Source organism: Martes martes (assembly GCF_963455335.1).
Source record: "Martes martes genome assembly, chromosome: 18".
NCBI lineage: Eukaryota > Metazoa > Chordata > Mammalia > Carnivora > Mustelidae > Martes > Martes martes.
The window spans coordinates 20,793,347-20,806,562 of record NC_137906.1 but is presented as its reverse complement, the minus strand read 5'-3'; the positions used below and the strand labels follow the sequence as shown (position 1 = coordinate 20,806,562).

The 13,216-nt window shown below is 46.1% G+C and overlaps 1 protein-coding gene across 4 annotated transcripts; it reads left to right on the top strand.

The window, feature by feature from the left end:
* The first annotated feature begins 948 nt into the window (after window positions 1–948).
* On the top strand, window positions 949–12,235 carry FUS (FUS RNA binding protein). Of its 4 annotated transcripts, none has more exons than XM_080830509.1 (15): window positions 949–1,029; window positions 2,585–2,609; window positions 2,701–2,852; window positions 3,579–3,723; window positions 3,934–4,124; window positions 4,330–4,537; window positions 6,164–6,198; window positions 7,690–7,722; window positions 9,203–9,306; window positions 9,915–10,044; window positions 10,558–10,659; window positions 10,779–10,902; window positions 11,231–11,331; window positions 11,650–11,797; window positions 12,034–12,235. In XM_080830509.1, the coding sequence occupies exons 1-15, from the start codon at window positions 1,017–1,019 to the stop codon at window positions 12,071–12,073; spliced, it is 1,551 nt and encodes a 516-aa protein (XP_080686635.1). In that variant the 5' UTR covers window positions 949–1,016; the 3' UTR covers window positions 12,074–12,235. The 4 variants fall into 4 exon arrangements, with proteins under 4 accessions (XP_080686635.1, XP_080686638.1, XP_080686636.1 ...); XM_080830512.1 differs by having other exon boundaries at window positions 950–1,029; window positions 3,582–3,723; window positions 3,934–4,100; XM_080830510.1 differs by having other exon boundaries at window positions 950–1,029; window positions 3,582–3,723.
* Window positions 12,236–13,216: the final 981 nt, after the last annotated feature.

Sequence of the window (13,216 nt, the reverse complement as noted above, 5' to 3'; positions counted from 1 at the left end):
AACTCATAACCCCAAGGTCAAGTCACACGCTCCACTGACCAAGGCAGCCAGGCGCCCCTGATTGTATATTTTGAAAGCACTTAAACTCTCTATAAGTATTTAGATCCAGCATTGCTGGATCTCCACATTGGTTACTTGGCAGGGCCTTAGGAAAATAAAACGCTCCTTATCAGTAAAAGGAGTAAGGGAGACCCCTAATCAAATCTCAACGCTGAGATTCAGAAGGTCTGGGCTTTCCAGTTACACCGCCAGTCGAGAGCAAAGCCAAGAGGGTTTGGTGGGAGATCAGTGCTGGACCAGATTGGGACTCAGGGATCCGGGGTAAACTCCATGTTTTCTTTTAGATCAACCGTCACAATCCACAAATCCTGGTAGGGACTAAGGCAACACAACTCCGAAGGACGATGAAGTGGAAACCGAGGCGCAAGGGTGTGTGCTGTCGGGGAAGGAACCTTTGAGCCAGAAAGGGAGGTTGGAGCGGGAGGAACCAAGCGTCTGGTGCAGTGGAAGGGCAATGGGGCGCAGGAGCTTGCCATCCTGAGTGAAAGTGAGGCCCAGTGAAAGGGGCTAGTCAGAAGAATTTCGGTTCCCGCCCCGCGACTCCCGGCTTTGACTACAGATGCGTCCGCAGACGCCCTGGGCCCCTCGCTCCGCCCCCAGAGGTTAATCAGACCGTACCATACCCTTATAGGGGTGGGAGCTATCGTGAGGTAGAACTGCAGGGCGAGTCAGAGTGCTTTGCCAGAAAAAGTAGGATTATACGTGTTATTCTGAAGGTTATTAGTTAGTACGCTTCCCCTCTGTCTGTTAGGATCCTCCATAGTCCCTGAAGAGTTGTAGGAGTCCGTCCATGCTCCCCCCTTCCTTTCCACATTTGGTGCATTCCTCCGCGGTACGTAGGCGGGAGGCGTACATAAACCTCGACGCAGGAGGCGGGGCTGTTCAGTCCTCGAGGCGTCGGTGCTCTGCGGTGTTGGAATCTTGTTGCTTGTCGGCCTGTGCGCGCGTGCGCGGACATGGCCTCAAACGGTAGGTAAGGGCGCGAGGCGGCGGTGGCGTGCCAGCCTGGGGCTTCGTTTCCTTTGAGCTGGGCTTTTGTTTTTCGGTGGGACCTGGGCGGCGATCGCGTGTAGGGTCTTCTCGCACCACTGGCGGGAAGCAGCGAGAGGGGTGGAAGGGGGAGGCCCGTGTCGCCATTTTGTTTCGCTCCTCTGGCGCCTTGCGCGGAGTAGGGGGGATCTTGCCTTTGCAGTCCCTTTACTTGAGATGAGATTTGAGAGGAACGCTTCTGGGTGATTGGAAACGTGAGACACAGATGGAAATGCTCGGGCCCGAAGCCTTTTTTCCCCTCGTTCCCAGCCGCGAGCTCGGGCCCGCTTTGTCGCAGTGCTGCATCCGGGCACTCGGTGCGCGCACGCGCTCTGCTGGCCCCTCCCCCCTTTCTCGCGGCGCGAACCCCCTCCCGCCTCGTGTTAGTCCTGCTTTTTGTCGCGATACCCTCCGCCGGGGACTCCGCTGCGCGCGTCCGGTGTGGGCCTCGCCCCCGGGGTCCCTCGGGAAGGGGCGGGACCGCCTGGTTCCCGCCTTGGTTGCCACGCGGCCGGGGGAGGAGGCTCGGGATCAGGGCCGTGCGCCCGCTTAACGGTTTGGGGGAGCCCTTGGGGGGGTCGTCTAACGGACTTGGGACTGGTCTCGAGGGTTTTGCCGCCTAAATTTCCGCTTTCTGACGTGGGAACCGAAAGGAACGGCCGCCCGAGGCCACACCCTCTCCTGGTCCTTGGCCCTTTTCCTGCGGGGGGAAGCGCTTCGTTTCCTGTACCGAGGGGATGGGTTGATCTGGTTGTTGGGCCTTCAGTAGGGCGATTTAAAAGCGCTTTCGGTACCTTAGCTTTGCCGAGACTCCCCACAGCCCCGGGGAAGGCAGTGTAGATGAGAAAGCGGAATCATTTGGAAATATGGGCTCGGGACTTGAGTACCAGTTGATTGGTCTTCCAAGGCGAACTGTTTGATGATCCCTGTCATTTGATTCAAGAGAATTCTCTTGGTGACCTGGCTTTGCACTAAAAGCCCACTTTGCCATTCTCCAAGATGGGGCAGAGGGTGAAGAATGGCCTCATTTGAGACGTACCTATTCGTAAGGCCTTGGTTGAGAGAGTGGAGGCCACATCCACATGATTGCTGCCTCCAGCTTGCAGTAAAATGTCCCACTTAAGTAAGTTTGTGACGTTAGCTTGACTGTTGGAGATACCTTCCTACAGAGTGGGCAAGAAAATAAAATACGTGTAGATTTGTGGAGTTCCTGACATGAGTTAAATTTTCAGAAAATTGTAGTTTTCTTATAAGATTCCATTGTTTTTTCCCCCCGTGGTAAGACTTACCGGTCTGTAAAAGTTTGGTTTTCCTTTCATTGTGAGAAAACTTGATTATGACCTGCCAGCTTGTCTTTCCTCTCAGGAGGAAATTTTTGCCTTTCTTGCAACGTAGTTGTTGTTATCTCCAGGCCCCAGGGCTTGAGTTAAGAAATTTAATTCTATTCGACTCTCAGGGATGGCTGAGGGTAATGTAATTGTGTTTTCTTTTGCAGACTATACCCAACAAGCAACCCAAAGGTGAGTGTCATTTCAGGGTTTCCAGGTTGTAGAGTGGCAAGGGGTGGCTAAGGTATCTTTTCCTGATTGAACCGTTACTCTTTTTTTCTAGCTATGGGGCCTACCCCACCCAGCCTGGGCAGGGCTATTCCCAGCAGAGCAATCAGCCCTATGGACAGCAGAGTTACAGTGGTTACGGCCAGTCAGACACTTCAGGCTATGGCCAGAGCAGCTATGGTTCTTCTTATGGACAGACCCAGAACAGTGAGTGTTTTTTAGTGGGCTGCCCCGCTTCTTCCTGTTCTTTTTGAATGTAGCTTTTCTTAATTTTAAGCAGTGCTGAAATGTTGAAACTTTCTTTCTCTCCAATTAGTCTGTAATCCTTAAAAGTTTGTGGAGTCTGAATCTTTCCAGACAAACACTTAATTGGTTTGTAATTCTGGTTCCTTTTATTTTTGACTTTTTAATCTTTCTGTCTATGCTCTCCTTTTCCCCATTTCCCCTCTGCAATGAAATGTAGGGGAGAGTATTCCTTGAAGGGAGAGTTTTAGGCTTTTCATACAGGGAGGGGGTGATTTTCATTATGATATTTGAATTTAGACTACTATATATTCTCATGATGATACACAAGGGGTAGAATTTGCCCTGAGGTTCTGATATGTAAATAATGTGGGTTGTCACGTTTGTACTACACATCTGTAAGCAGGTTAAAATGTTAACGAATAGGACTTTCTTGGGTTATGATTAGTAGTGGTCCTGAAGACTGGCTTCGGGATAAGTGGGATGAGAATGGCACTAATTAATACTAGTAAGTTAGTATTAGCCTTACGGTGGAAGGGAAAGGGCATCTTTGACCAAGATATAAAAGATTTCCAAGCAGCTTTTAAAAGGCTGACTTTTCAAGTATGGGGAGCATTAGGATGTATATGTTTTCTTCAACCTGTTCTCTGGCTTTTCTCATAGTCTTCGTGACTTTACTTTTCCTCATAGCAGGCTATGGCACTCAGTCAGCTCCCCAGGGATATGGCTCAACTGGTGGCTATGGCAGTAGCCAGAGTTCTCAGTCATCTTATGGGCAACAGTCCTCTTATCCTGGCTATGGCCAGCAGCCAGCTCCTAGCAGCACCTCGGGAAGGTAAGAAATTTTGAGGGGAAGGCTTGGAATGTGGTTAGGGCTGAATTGATAAGGAATGGTGCATCAGCAACAGGAGCAATTAGGAGTAGTTGTCGGGGGAGGGGGTAGGAATCTTTGAAATGGGGGTTGGGTACAGAGATGGGATGTGCCAAACATGAAGTTTTAGACCTGCTGGCATTATGATTCTGTTTTATTTTTCTTTTTCCTTAGTTATGGTAGTGGTTCTCAGAGCAGCGGCTACGGGCAGCCCCAGAGTGGGGGCTATGGCCAGCAGTCTGGCTATAGTGGACAGCAGCAAGGCTATGGACAGCAGCAAAGCTCCTATAATCCCCCTCAAGGCTATGGACAGCAGAACCAGTACAACAGTAGCAGTGGAGGTGGTGGCGGAGGGGGTGGTGGAGGTGAGGGGTCTTCAGCTTTGTTTCATCTCTGTTTTCTGTAGAGATTTTATATACACTGCTTGGCCCCTTGCCCTTAAAGGTTCTTAAAATTTTTGCATTCTTGTTTCTCATCTGGCTTTATTTTCACTGTCTTATATCTTTTGGCAGTGTTTAATGGCAATGTGCATTTTTTTTTTTCTTTAAAGAATCCTTTCTCTCCTGACAGGTAACTACGGCCAAGATCAGTCCTCCATGAGTGGTGGCGGCGGCGGTTATGGCAATCAGGACCAGAGTGGTGGTGGCGGTGGCTACGGGGGAGGCCAGCAGGACCGTGGGGGCCGCGGCCGGGGCGGTGGCGGTGGTTACAACCGTAGCAGCGGTGGCTATGAACCCAGAGGTCGTGGAGGTGGCCGTGGAGGCAGAGGCGGCATGGGGTAGGTGTTCTTGTGAGCTAGGGAGTAACATCAGTGGGGAGTGTGGAGGGTTGCATGAATCTCCCTTGAAGCTCAGTTTCTTAGTGCATGGTTAGTTTTATTCTAGGGATCTATGAGGGTTTGGAGTTGGGGGCATTGGTGGTTTCTTCGTACATCCCCATTTTTTGGAGAGAATTTGGGAGCCTGAACTCGTATCACCCACACCTCTGAATAGAGATTTGAGTACTGATACTTGTATATCCAAAGAAAAGGGAAAAAATACATAAGTGTATATGGATTGGGAGTCATTGATATCCTAGGCAAGAAACATGGAAGTAAAGTCTACTTTTTCTGCAAAGGAAACCGATGATCCCACTCCTGGTAATAGGGAAACTTGTTACATGTATTCCCATGTGTCCTCTAAAGGAGTTGTTAATGCTTAACCTGATGACTTCAGCTTCCAGGAGTTGGCTACTCTTCCCGTATTCTGTAGTCATTTGAATCCATGAGCTTGATTTGCAGTAATTTTGACTGGCAGTAATGATTTTGTGTGTGACTCGGTTTATGGGGCTGTCTGAAGTGTGCAGACCTTTTGGACAAAATAACGCTTGACAGTGGTATCTGATCTATTTGCTCCACTGTCCCCCTCCCCTGGTTACTTGTCCAGCTGGACCTTCTCTTTCTTCCCCTTCCCGCTGTAGTTGATTTTGAGGTAAAACCTTAGATTTGATGTTAAAGCATTGGTCAAATCTGTTGGTAAATATGATTGGAAGGACCCTCCTGTGTCTCCCTTTGAAAAGGGGGGGAATGTCAGTGTGTTAACTCCTTTTTTGGAAAAAGTAGGTTTTTTAAATGAGGTGTTGTATATGGTAAGTATTCAGAGGTGGGTGGGGGCAATCTCAAAAACCGTACAAAAATAAGGAAAACTCTGTTGTGTGCGTGTGTTTAATGCAAAACTTTAAAAAGAAAAACAACTGTTATGTGACTGTTAACTTGCTCTGCATTTTATGTGCCACAGGTATGAAAGGTGACATTGCAAAATACTCCGCTCTTCTCACAGTGTAGAAGGGGTGACCCCGGGGGTGGGGGGAGATCAAAAACAGCTCAGTAGTTAGGATAGGGCTTAGCTAAGTTTGTCTTGCTTTAAGGGGACATTGCCTTTGGTTTTGACTTTTTATGGAATGGGGTTGGGTCTGCTTGCTGCTTTCAAAGCAAAAACCACAAAAATGTGTTCAGGGCTACCCCAGCCTGGTGTGAAATGTCTTCTGGGTGAATTGGGGTAGGGTTTTTAAACCAACTACTGGGTTGTCAACCACTCACGACAAGAGGAATAAACATCTGCTACGTCGGAAGAACAACCAAGGAAAATGGGTCATTTTTTTTTCCAGAGGAAATAGATACATAACCTTTTAAAAGCAAAATCTTTAAAAACTGTGTCTGAGAATTTGCACACGTGTGTGTGACATGCTCAAAGGTCAGACAAGGGGTGGTCAGGAAGGGGAATGTATTTTAGTAGCCACTTGTATCTTTTTCCCAAAACACCTACCCATGTTTGGGGAATGTTAAACAAAAACAAAACAAAAAAAAAACCGCCCTTTTGTAGCCGTTGGAAGCTTCATGTCCTTTCTTCTAACTTGTCTTCTCCAGCGGAAGTGACCGTGGTGGCTTCAATAAATTTGGTGGTAAGTGAACAGAGTTTCCAAAATTCCCAACTCCCAGCAATGCTTTGTCTGATTGTTCATTTGCAGATGTCTTAGCGTGTTTTAAGTGTCAAAGGTTTTGAAGTGTCCAGAACCACCTCCAGAAAGGGGTGGGGTAGAATGCCACCTGCTGCCAGATGTGTGCTAAACCTGGAGGCAGGTGGGGTAAGACTCAGCAGTCGTCTGGTGCCAAATTGGTTTGACCCAGGTTAAGAAGAGGTGTTCAGTAGGCCTCTGACAGGAGTGTTGCCACCTCTGGCACTTAGTGACCACCATTACGAAAAACTGGAGTGTGTGTGCTGGAACACATGGTGCCAACTTGGCTTTAGGATCCTTTTGATCAGTGTGTCCAAGGTTAGAGTGTGTGTGTGTGTGTGTGTGTGTAACAACCTCCAAATGTTTTAATTCTGGAAGGGGGATGTGAAATGCTGTCCTGCCCTGAGGATGGTGAAGTTGGTATATATTTATTATATATTAAATGCTGGATGGTGTCAATGCAATTCTACATATATGTGCTTAAACTCAACTAAGACGGGCAAATAGAAACTAGCTCTGGGAAGGAAGGTGTGGACTACTATACTACAAGAAAGGTTTGGGAGCATGTGTGGCTCATGGGAAATAACCAGGTCTTAACAGCACAAACTGAATTCATGGAAAAATGGCAAATTTGAGAAGTCTCCCAGTAAGCTGGAACTTTTCTGGTTTGGTTAACTAACAAAAAGGTTTCTTGATTTGTCTCAACATTTAAAGCCAAAGGCTCGGGTTCATGATTTAGGTGTCAATTGAGTGTGGGTACACTTTATATGGTGGATTCAGATAAACTTTGGTCAAAGATGGTCTCTGGAAAAAAAATAGAGGCTGCATTATGGAAATAAGATTTCTGGTCTGTTCCCTGGGACATGCTTTAAAAATACAATAGTTATTATGTATGTTTTTTATTTTCATGTGGTTGGGGAAACAACATGGTTTTAAGAATGGTTTGTAAAGATGAAATTAAAAATTGTTCCACAAGGGATAAGTGTCTTTGGTGTTAAAGTTTGGAGAAACTGGATGGATGCATATCACATTGCTGGTGGTGAGCCCATTTCTCTCTGGGGTGAGAGAATAGGGCCAAGCTATGAGTTGGTTTTGTTAACTGCAATGGGTCTCCCTCCTGACCCCCCCAGTCTGTGCTGAGGACATTTCCCAGCCTGAGCTGGGGGGAGGCAGAATTTTCTGAAGTGTGGAGTTGTTCCTGTGGGGATTCAAGTTACATACAGATCTTAAGAAAAGGGGCCTGTGTCTTCCCCAGCCCTGTCTAGGATTTTCTCTGGGTAGGCAACCCAGGACAGGGTTTGGATGAGGCTATGAGCACTTACCTGATAATTTTGCAAGAGTTTGAATTGGTGTTAATTTTTTTCCTTGTCTGTCTCTCCCTGTTGACTAACAGCTTCCCTTTCCTTGTTTGTTTTTTTTTTTTTCATGTCACTTAAGGCCCTCGGGACCAAGGATCACGTCATGACTCCGGTGAGTCCATAGCTGGCATGAAAGAATAGCTAATGTGGTATTGGGACTTTTCTGGGCTGTTCTTTGACACTTCAGAAATCTGAAAAAGAGTAGGGGTAGAGGGATGCCTAGGTGGCTCAGTTGTTAAACTGCCTTCTGCTCAGGTCATGATCCAGGGTCGTGTCGTCAGCCCCACATTGGGCTCCTTGCTCTGGGGTGGGGTGGGGGGAGTTTGCTTCTCTCTCCGCCTCTGCCTGCCACGCCCCATTTGTGTGCACTGTCTTTGTCAAATAAACACATACAGTCTTTTTTTTTTTTTAAAGATTTTTTATTTATTTATTTGACAGACAGATCACAAGTAGGCAGAGAGGCAGGCAGAGAGAGAAGGGAGGAAGCAGGCTCCCTCCTGAGCAGAGAGCCCGATGCGGGGCTTGATCCCAGGACGTTGGGATCATGACCTGAGCCGAAGGCAGCGGCTTTAACCCACTGAGCCACCCAGGGGCCCCCACATACAGTCTTTAAAAAAGAAGAGGGGCACCTGGATGGCCCAGTCGGTTAAGCATCTGTCTTTAGCTTATGTCATGATCCTAGGGTCCCTGGATAGAACCCAGGGTTAAGCTCTTTGCTCATCTGGGAGTCTGCTGCTCCCTTGCCCTCTGCCTGCTCCTTGCCTTGCATATGTTCTTTGTCAGAGTGAATGGATAGAATCTTTAAAAAAAAAAAAGCAAAAAACAAAAACAGGTAGAGAATGAGGAAAATGAAGGGGAAGGGAGTTTAGGTGTAGTCATAATCACTAGTGATCTTTAAATAAGTTCCGAAATATCTCCTCAGTGGTTTCTTTCCCCAGCAACTTAGTAGGTTTCTCTCTGCCTGCCTCTCTGTCTACTTGTGATCTCTGTCAAATAAATAAATTCTTAAAAAAAAAAAAAAGGTTTCTTATCTTGGGTCTTCTTTTGAAAAATCACAAACACTGGTGTACTTAGTGTGTGATTTTTTTTTTTTTTTTAAAGATTTTATTTATTTGACACAGAGAGATCACAAGTAGGCAGAGGCAGGCAGAGAGAGGGAGAAGCAGGCTCCCTGTTGAGCAGAGAGCCCGATGTGGGACTCGATCCCAGGACCCTGAGATCACGACCTGAGCCGAAGGCAGAGGCTTAACCCACTGAGCCACCCAGGCGCCCCGCCCCCTTAATGTGTGATCTTGCAGTGAACTTCTGAGCCCTGGGTTTCTTCTATGGATATTAACACATTTCAAGGGATAGTTAAAAATTAAATTTAAATTTGTGAAATGGCTTAGCATACAGCCACTTAAATAATAGAAGGGAGGTGGATTTTTTTTTCCTTATTTGTCTTACCTTAAATCAGATTGGTTTCTTCAGAATTTTTTTCTTTGAAAGTTTAATATCCAGTATTAAAGTTGGTTTAAGAGTCACTGACTTGTTTGACCTTTGCTGGTTTTCTTCAAATTCACATTTTGTTTTTTTGTGTTTTGTTCAAGCAGAACAGGATAATTCAGACAACAACACCATCTTCGTGCAGGGCTTGGGCGAAAATGTTACAATTGAGTCTGTGGCTGATTACTTCAAGCAGATTGGTATTATTAAGGTACTGTAGAACATAGTGGGTGCTTTTCTGTCGGTTCTGAAGGCTTTTAGATCTCACACATTAGTAAAAATAAAAGTCTTAATTGTTGTCCTTTCAACTTGTTGAGGAAAGAATATTAGATGTTGCCATTTTCTTTTTTTTTTTTTTAATTTTTTTATTTGACACACAGAGAAATCACAAGTAGGCAGAGAGGCAGGCAGAGAGAGAGAAGGAAGCAGGCTCCCCGCTGAGCAGAGAGCCCCATGCGGGGCTTGATCCCAGGACCCCGAGATCATGACCTGGGCCGAAGGCAGAGGCTTTAACCCACTGGGCCACCCAGGTGCCCCAAATGTTGCCATTTTCTAAAAGGAAAGCACACTTGACACAGAAAGGCGTAGTTGATTTAAAAAAAAGGAGTGCCCTAAACTTTTTGTAGTTTTATTGGTAAACATAAAGTGAGAGATTGTTGTAATGACTTTAATTTAAGTTACATGTGTGATAGGAAACAGTAACTGGGAAGAGATGAGCTGAAATATGGTTATGATAAACTTCAGGTTCTTGAGAAGGAAGGTGGAAGGTGGGTCGTCCCATCATCTAACACTCATGTTATTTCATGTTGCTTTTTTCAGACAAATAAGAAAACAGGGCAGCCCATGATTAATCTGTACACAGACAGGGAAACAGGCAAGCTGAAGGGAGAGGCAACAGTGTCGTTTGATGACCCACCATCTGCTAAAGCAGCTATTGACTGGTTTGATGGTATGTATGAGGAGGCTGAGGGGGGGTGGTGGGATAGGGCAACTAGCCTTGGGAACCAGGTTACATTTTGAAGGTTCCTTTTATGGCTCCCAACACTTTCTATCTGCTCCTTTAGTGTATATACACTTGACCATTTAACAGCACAGAGGTTTATGGCTGCCCGACCCCTGTGCAGTTAACAAATCTGTATATAACTTCACTTACCTAAAACTCAAATCATTTACCTCCTTTTGACTGGAAGGAAGCCTTAGTAATTAGTTGATAAACACATACTTTGTGTATTGAATATTGAACTTAAGACAGGTATAAAGAGAAAATTCATTTAATGTACTGTGCTGTATTGAAAAAACTGCATGTAAGTTCTAACCCATGTTCAAGGGTAAACTGTTGTCTTTGGTTTATATGTCATCTGATTGTAAATCTTTACAGGAAGGTGTAGAGTCTTGGATTGTACTAAACTTGCCTTTGGATCCACAAATCTTAATAAAAGGTATCTTTTTATATCTTCATTAGGTAAAGAATTCTCTGGGAATCCTATCAAGGTCTCATTTGCTACTCGGCGAGCAGACTTCAATCGGGGCGGTGGCAATGGTCGTGGAGGCCGAGGGCGAGGAGGTGAGGAGCTGCTTTTTGCTGCTGGTGTAAAGAGGTGATGGGTAGAGTAAGGAGAGGGAAAGGAGGTTAGGCTAATCAAACTTAGAAGGGGAGCAGACCCATATTTCTGTCTTCACTAGGACCTATGGGCCGTGGAGGCTACGGAGGTGGTGGCAGTGGTGGAGGTGGCCGGGGAGGATTCCCTAGTGGAGGTGGTGGTGGCGGCGGCCAGCAGCGAGCTGGTGACTGGAAGTGTCCTAATCCGTGAGTGAAACTTTTTTTCTTAGTCCTGTAAATGGTATGCAATTCGATATTAGAGTTGGGATGTTTTCTAGACAAACGTCAAGGTCTCAGCGAGGAGGATGGATTTGGCTGAGAGCTTACCTAATTAAGATTGTTACAGTGGGAAAGATACTGGACTGGGTTCAGTAATCTGTAGTTTTTGTTCCTGGTTCTGCTCTTGAGAAGCCTTTTTTGCCTTTTTGAGGCCCCTGTTTCTTCGCTGTTCTTTCTAAGGTCACTGGACTCTTTTCCTAATTCTTGGTCTTGTTTACTCCCACCCTTCCAAACGAATTTTCTGTCTTTTTCTCAGTATATGTGAGAACATGAACTTCTCCTGGAGGAATGAATGCAACCAGTGTAAGGCCCCTAAACCAGATGGCCCAGGAGGGGGACCAGGAGGCTCTCATATGGGTAAGAAGGGACAGAGCTGATAATGAGGAGTTGGGATCACAAAGCCTCTCCACCTCCATGAAGATTTTATTTATTATAGGCGGGGGGTAGGGGAAGCAAGCCAACTCAACGCTTAGTGTCTATGCTCAGTGTGGAGCTTGAAGCGAGGCTCAGTCCCCCAACCTTGCCTGACCTGAGCTAAAACCAAAAGTCAGATGCTTTTAACTGGCTGAGCCAACCAGGTGCCCCAGAAAGCCCTTAACTTTAAGCACGGAGGTTACAGGAAATGTAGGAAGGATTTGGGGGGGCATGTGTTCTATCATATTTCTTTTGTCCTAGGGGGTAACTATGGAGATGATCGTCGTGGTGGAAGAGGAGGCTATGATCGGGGCGGCTACCGAGGCCGAGGCGGGGACCGTGGGGGCTTCCGAGGGGGCCGGGGTGGTGGGGACAGAGGTGGCTTTGGCCCTGGCAAGATGGACTCCAGGTAAGACTCTAAATTAAATGAGGTCTTGACTGGAAATTTGTTAAACCAAAGTGGGGTACGGAGGGAGGGTGAGAGAATTACCTTGGGGAACTAATCTGTAGATGGCACGTTTACATTATTTACTTGTAAAGGTGAGACCTTTCTTGGGAGTGGGTTAGCAGGGAAAGATGGGATTTTGGGGGTTGGGTGGATGGAGAGGTTGGCAACTCAGACCTAATAGATACTCTTTTTTGCAGGGGTGAGCACAGACAGGATCGCAGGGAGAGACCGTATTAGCTTGGCTTCTGAGGTTCTGCAACAGCTTTTCTTCTTGTACCCAGTGTTACCCTCATTATTTTGTAACCTTCCAACTCCTGATCACCCACGGGTTTTTTGTGTCGGACTATGTAATTGTAACCGTACCTCTGGTTCCCATTAAAAACCATCGTTTTAGTTAAATTTTTTTCCTCTTCCCCCTCTTCACTCCACTGGAGGATTGATATCTGGGTCAGGAATGTGGGGAGTTTTTCAGATGGTCCTGCCTAGCAGGAACTGGAATAATTTGTTCCTGCTTAGCAGGAACTGGAATAAAGTGTTTGATACTTGGTCCAGGGGAGAAAAAGTCAAGTGGCATCTTTGAAAGTAGAGATTAAAACTTTTCTCTAATGGCAAAAATTGGATGTGTGAATGGGGTAAGTGAAGAACATGCGGTGTCATGACTGTGGCCCCATATGTTCAGCTATGTGCGAGTTTGTCTTTTACGCATTTATTTACATGCTGGTCTTAGCTTACTACTCTATCAGTTTGATTTGCCCTTTTTAAGGTTCTTGGCTCTTTTGACACTTTTCTAAGGGTGGGGCTCAAATAAATTAGATTGGCTTTTGGGGCAGTATTCAGATTGACAGTTTTCAGATTAGCCAGCACATAGCTAGCTAAATTGGATCTTTGGGACCTTTAGGATGGAGTGTGTACCTATTTCATGGCAGAGGTTCTGTGGCCTCAGGAGGCAGGAGATGGAGTGCATGGGTATTTGGCTCTCAGAATCAGAAGATTGTAGAGCCAAGATTGAGGCCTAGTCTTAGGAATTAATTTTCATTCCTTAGCATTTGGTTCTGAGATCACTGTTCTTAAAAAACCTTCATTTGCTTAGGTCTTTTTTTTTTTTTTTTAATTTAAAGCCAATAAATTTTTTTTAAAGATTTTATTTTATTATTTATCTATTTATTTATTTGACAGAGATCACAAGCAGGCAGAGAGGCAGGCAGAGAGAGAGGAGGAAGCAGGCTCCCCGTTGAGCAGAGAGCCCGATGTGGGACTCGATCCCAGGACCCTGGGATCATGACCCGAGCCGAAAGCAGAGGCTTCAACCCACTGAGCCACCCAGGTTCCCATAAAGCCAATAAATTTTTATTTAAGGAGTTTTTACATGTGATTCCTTCC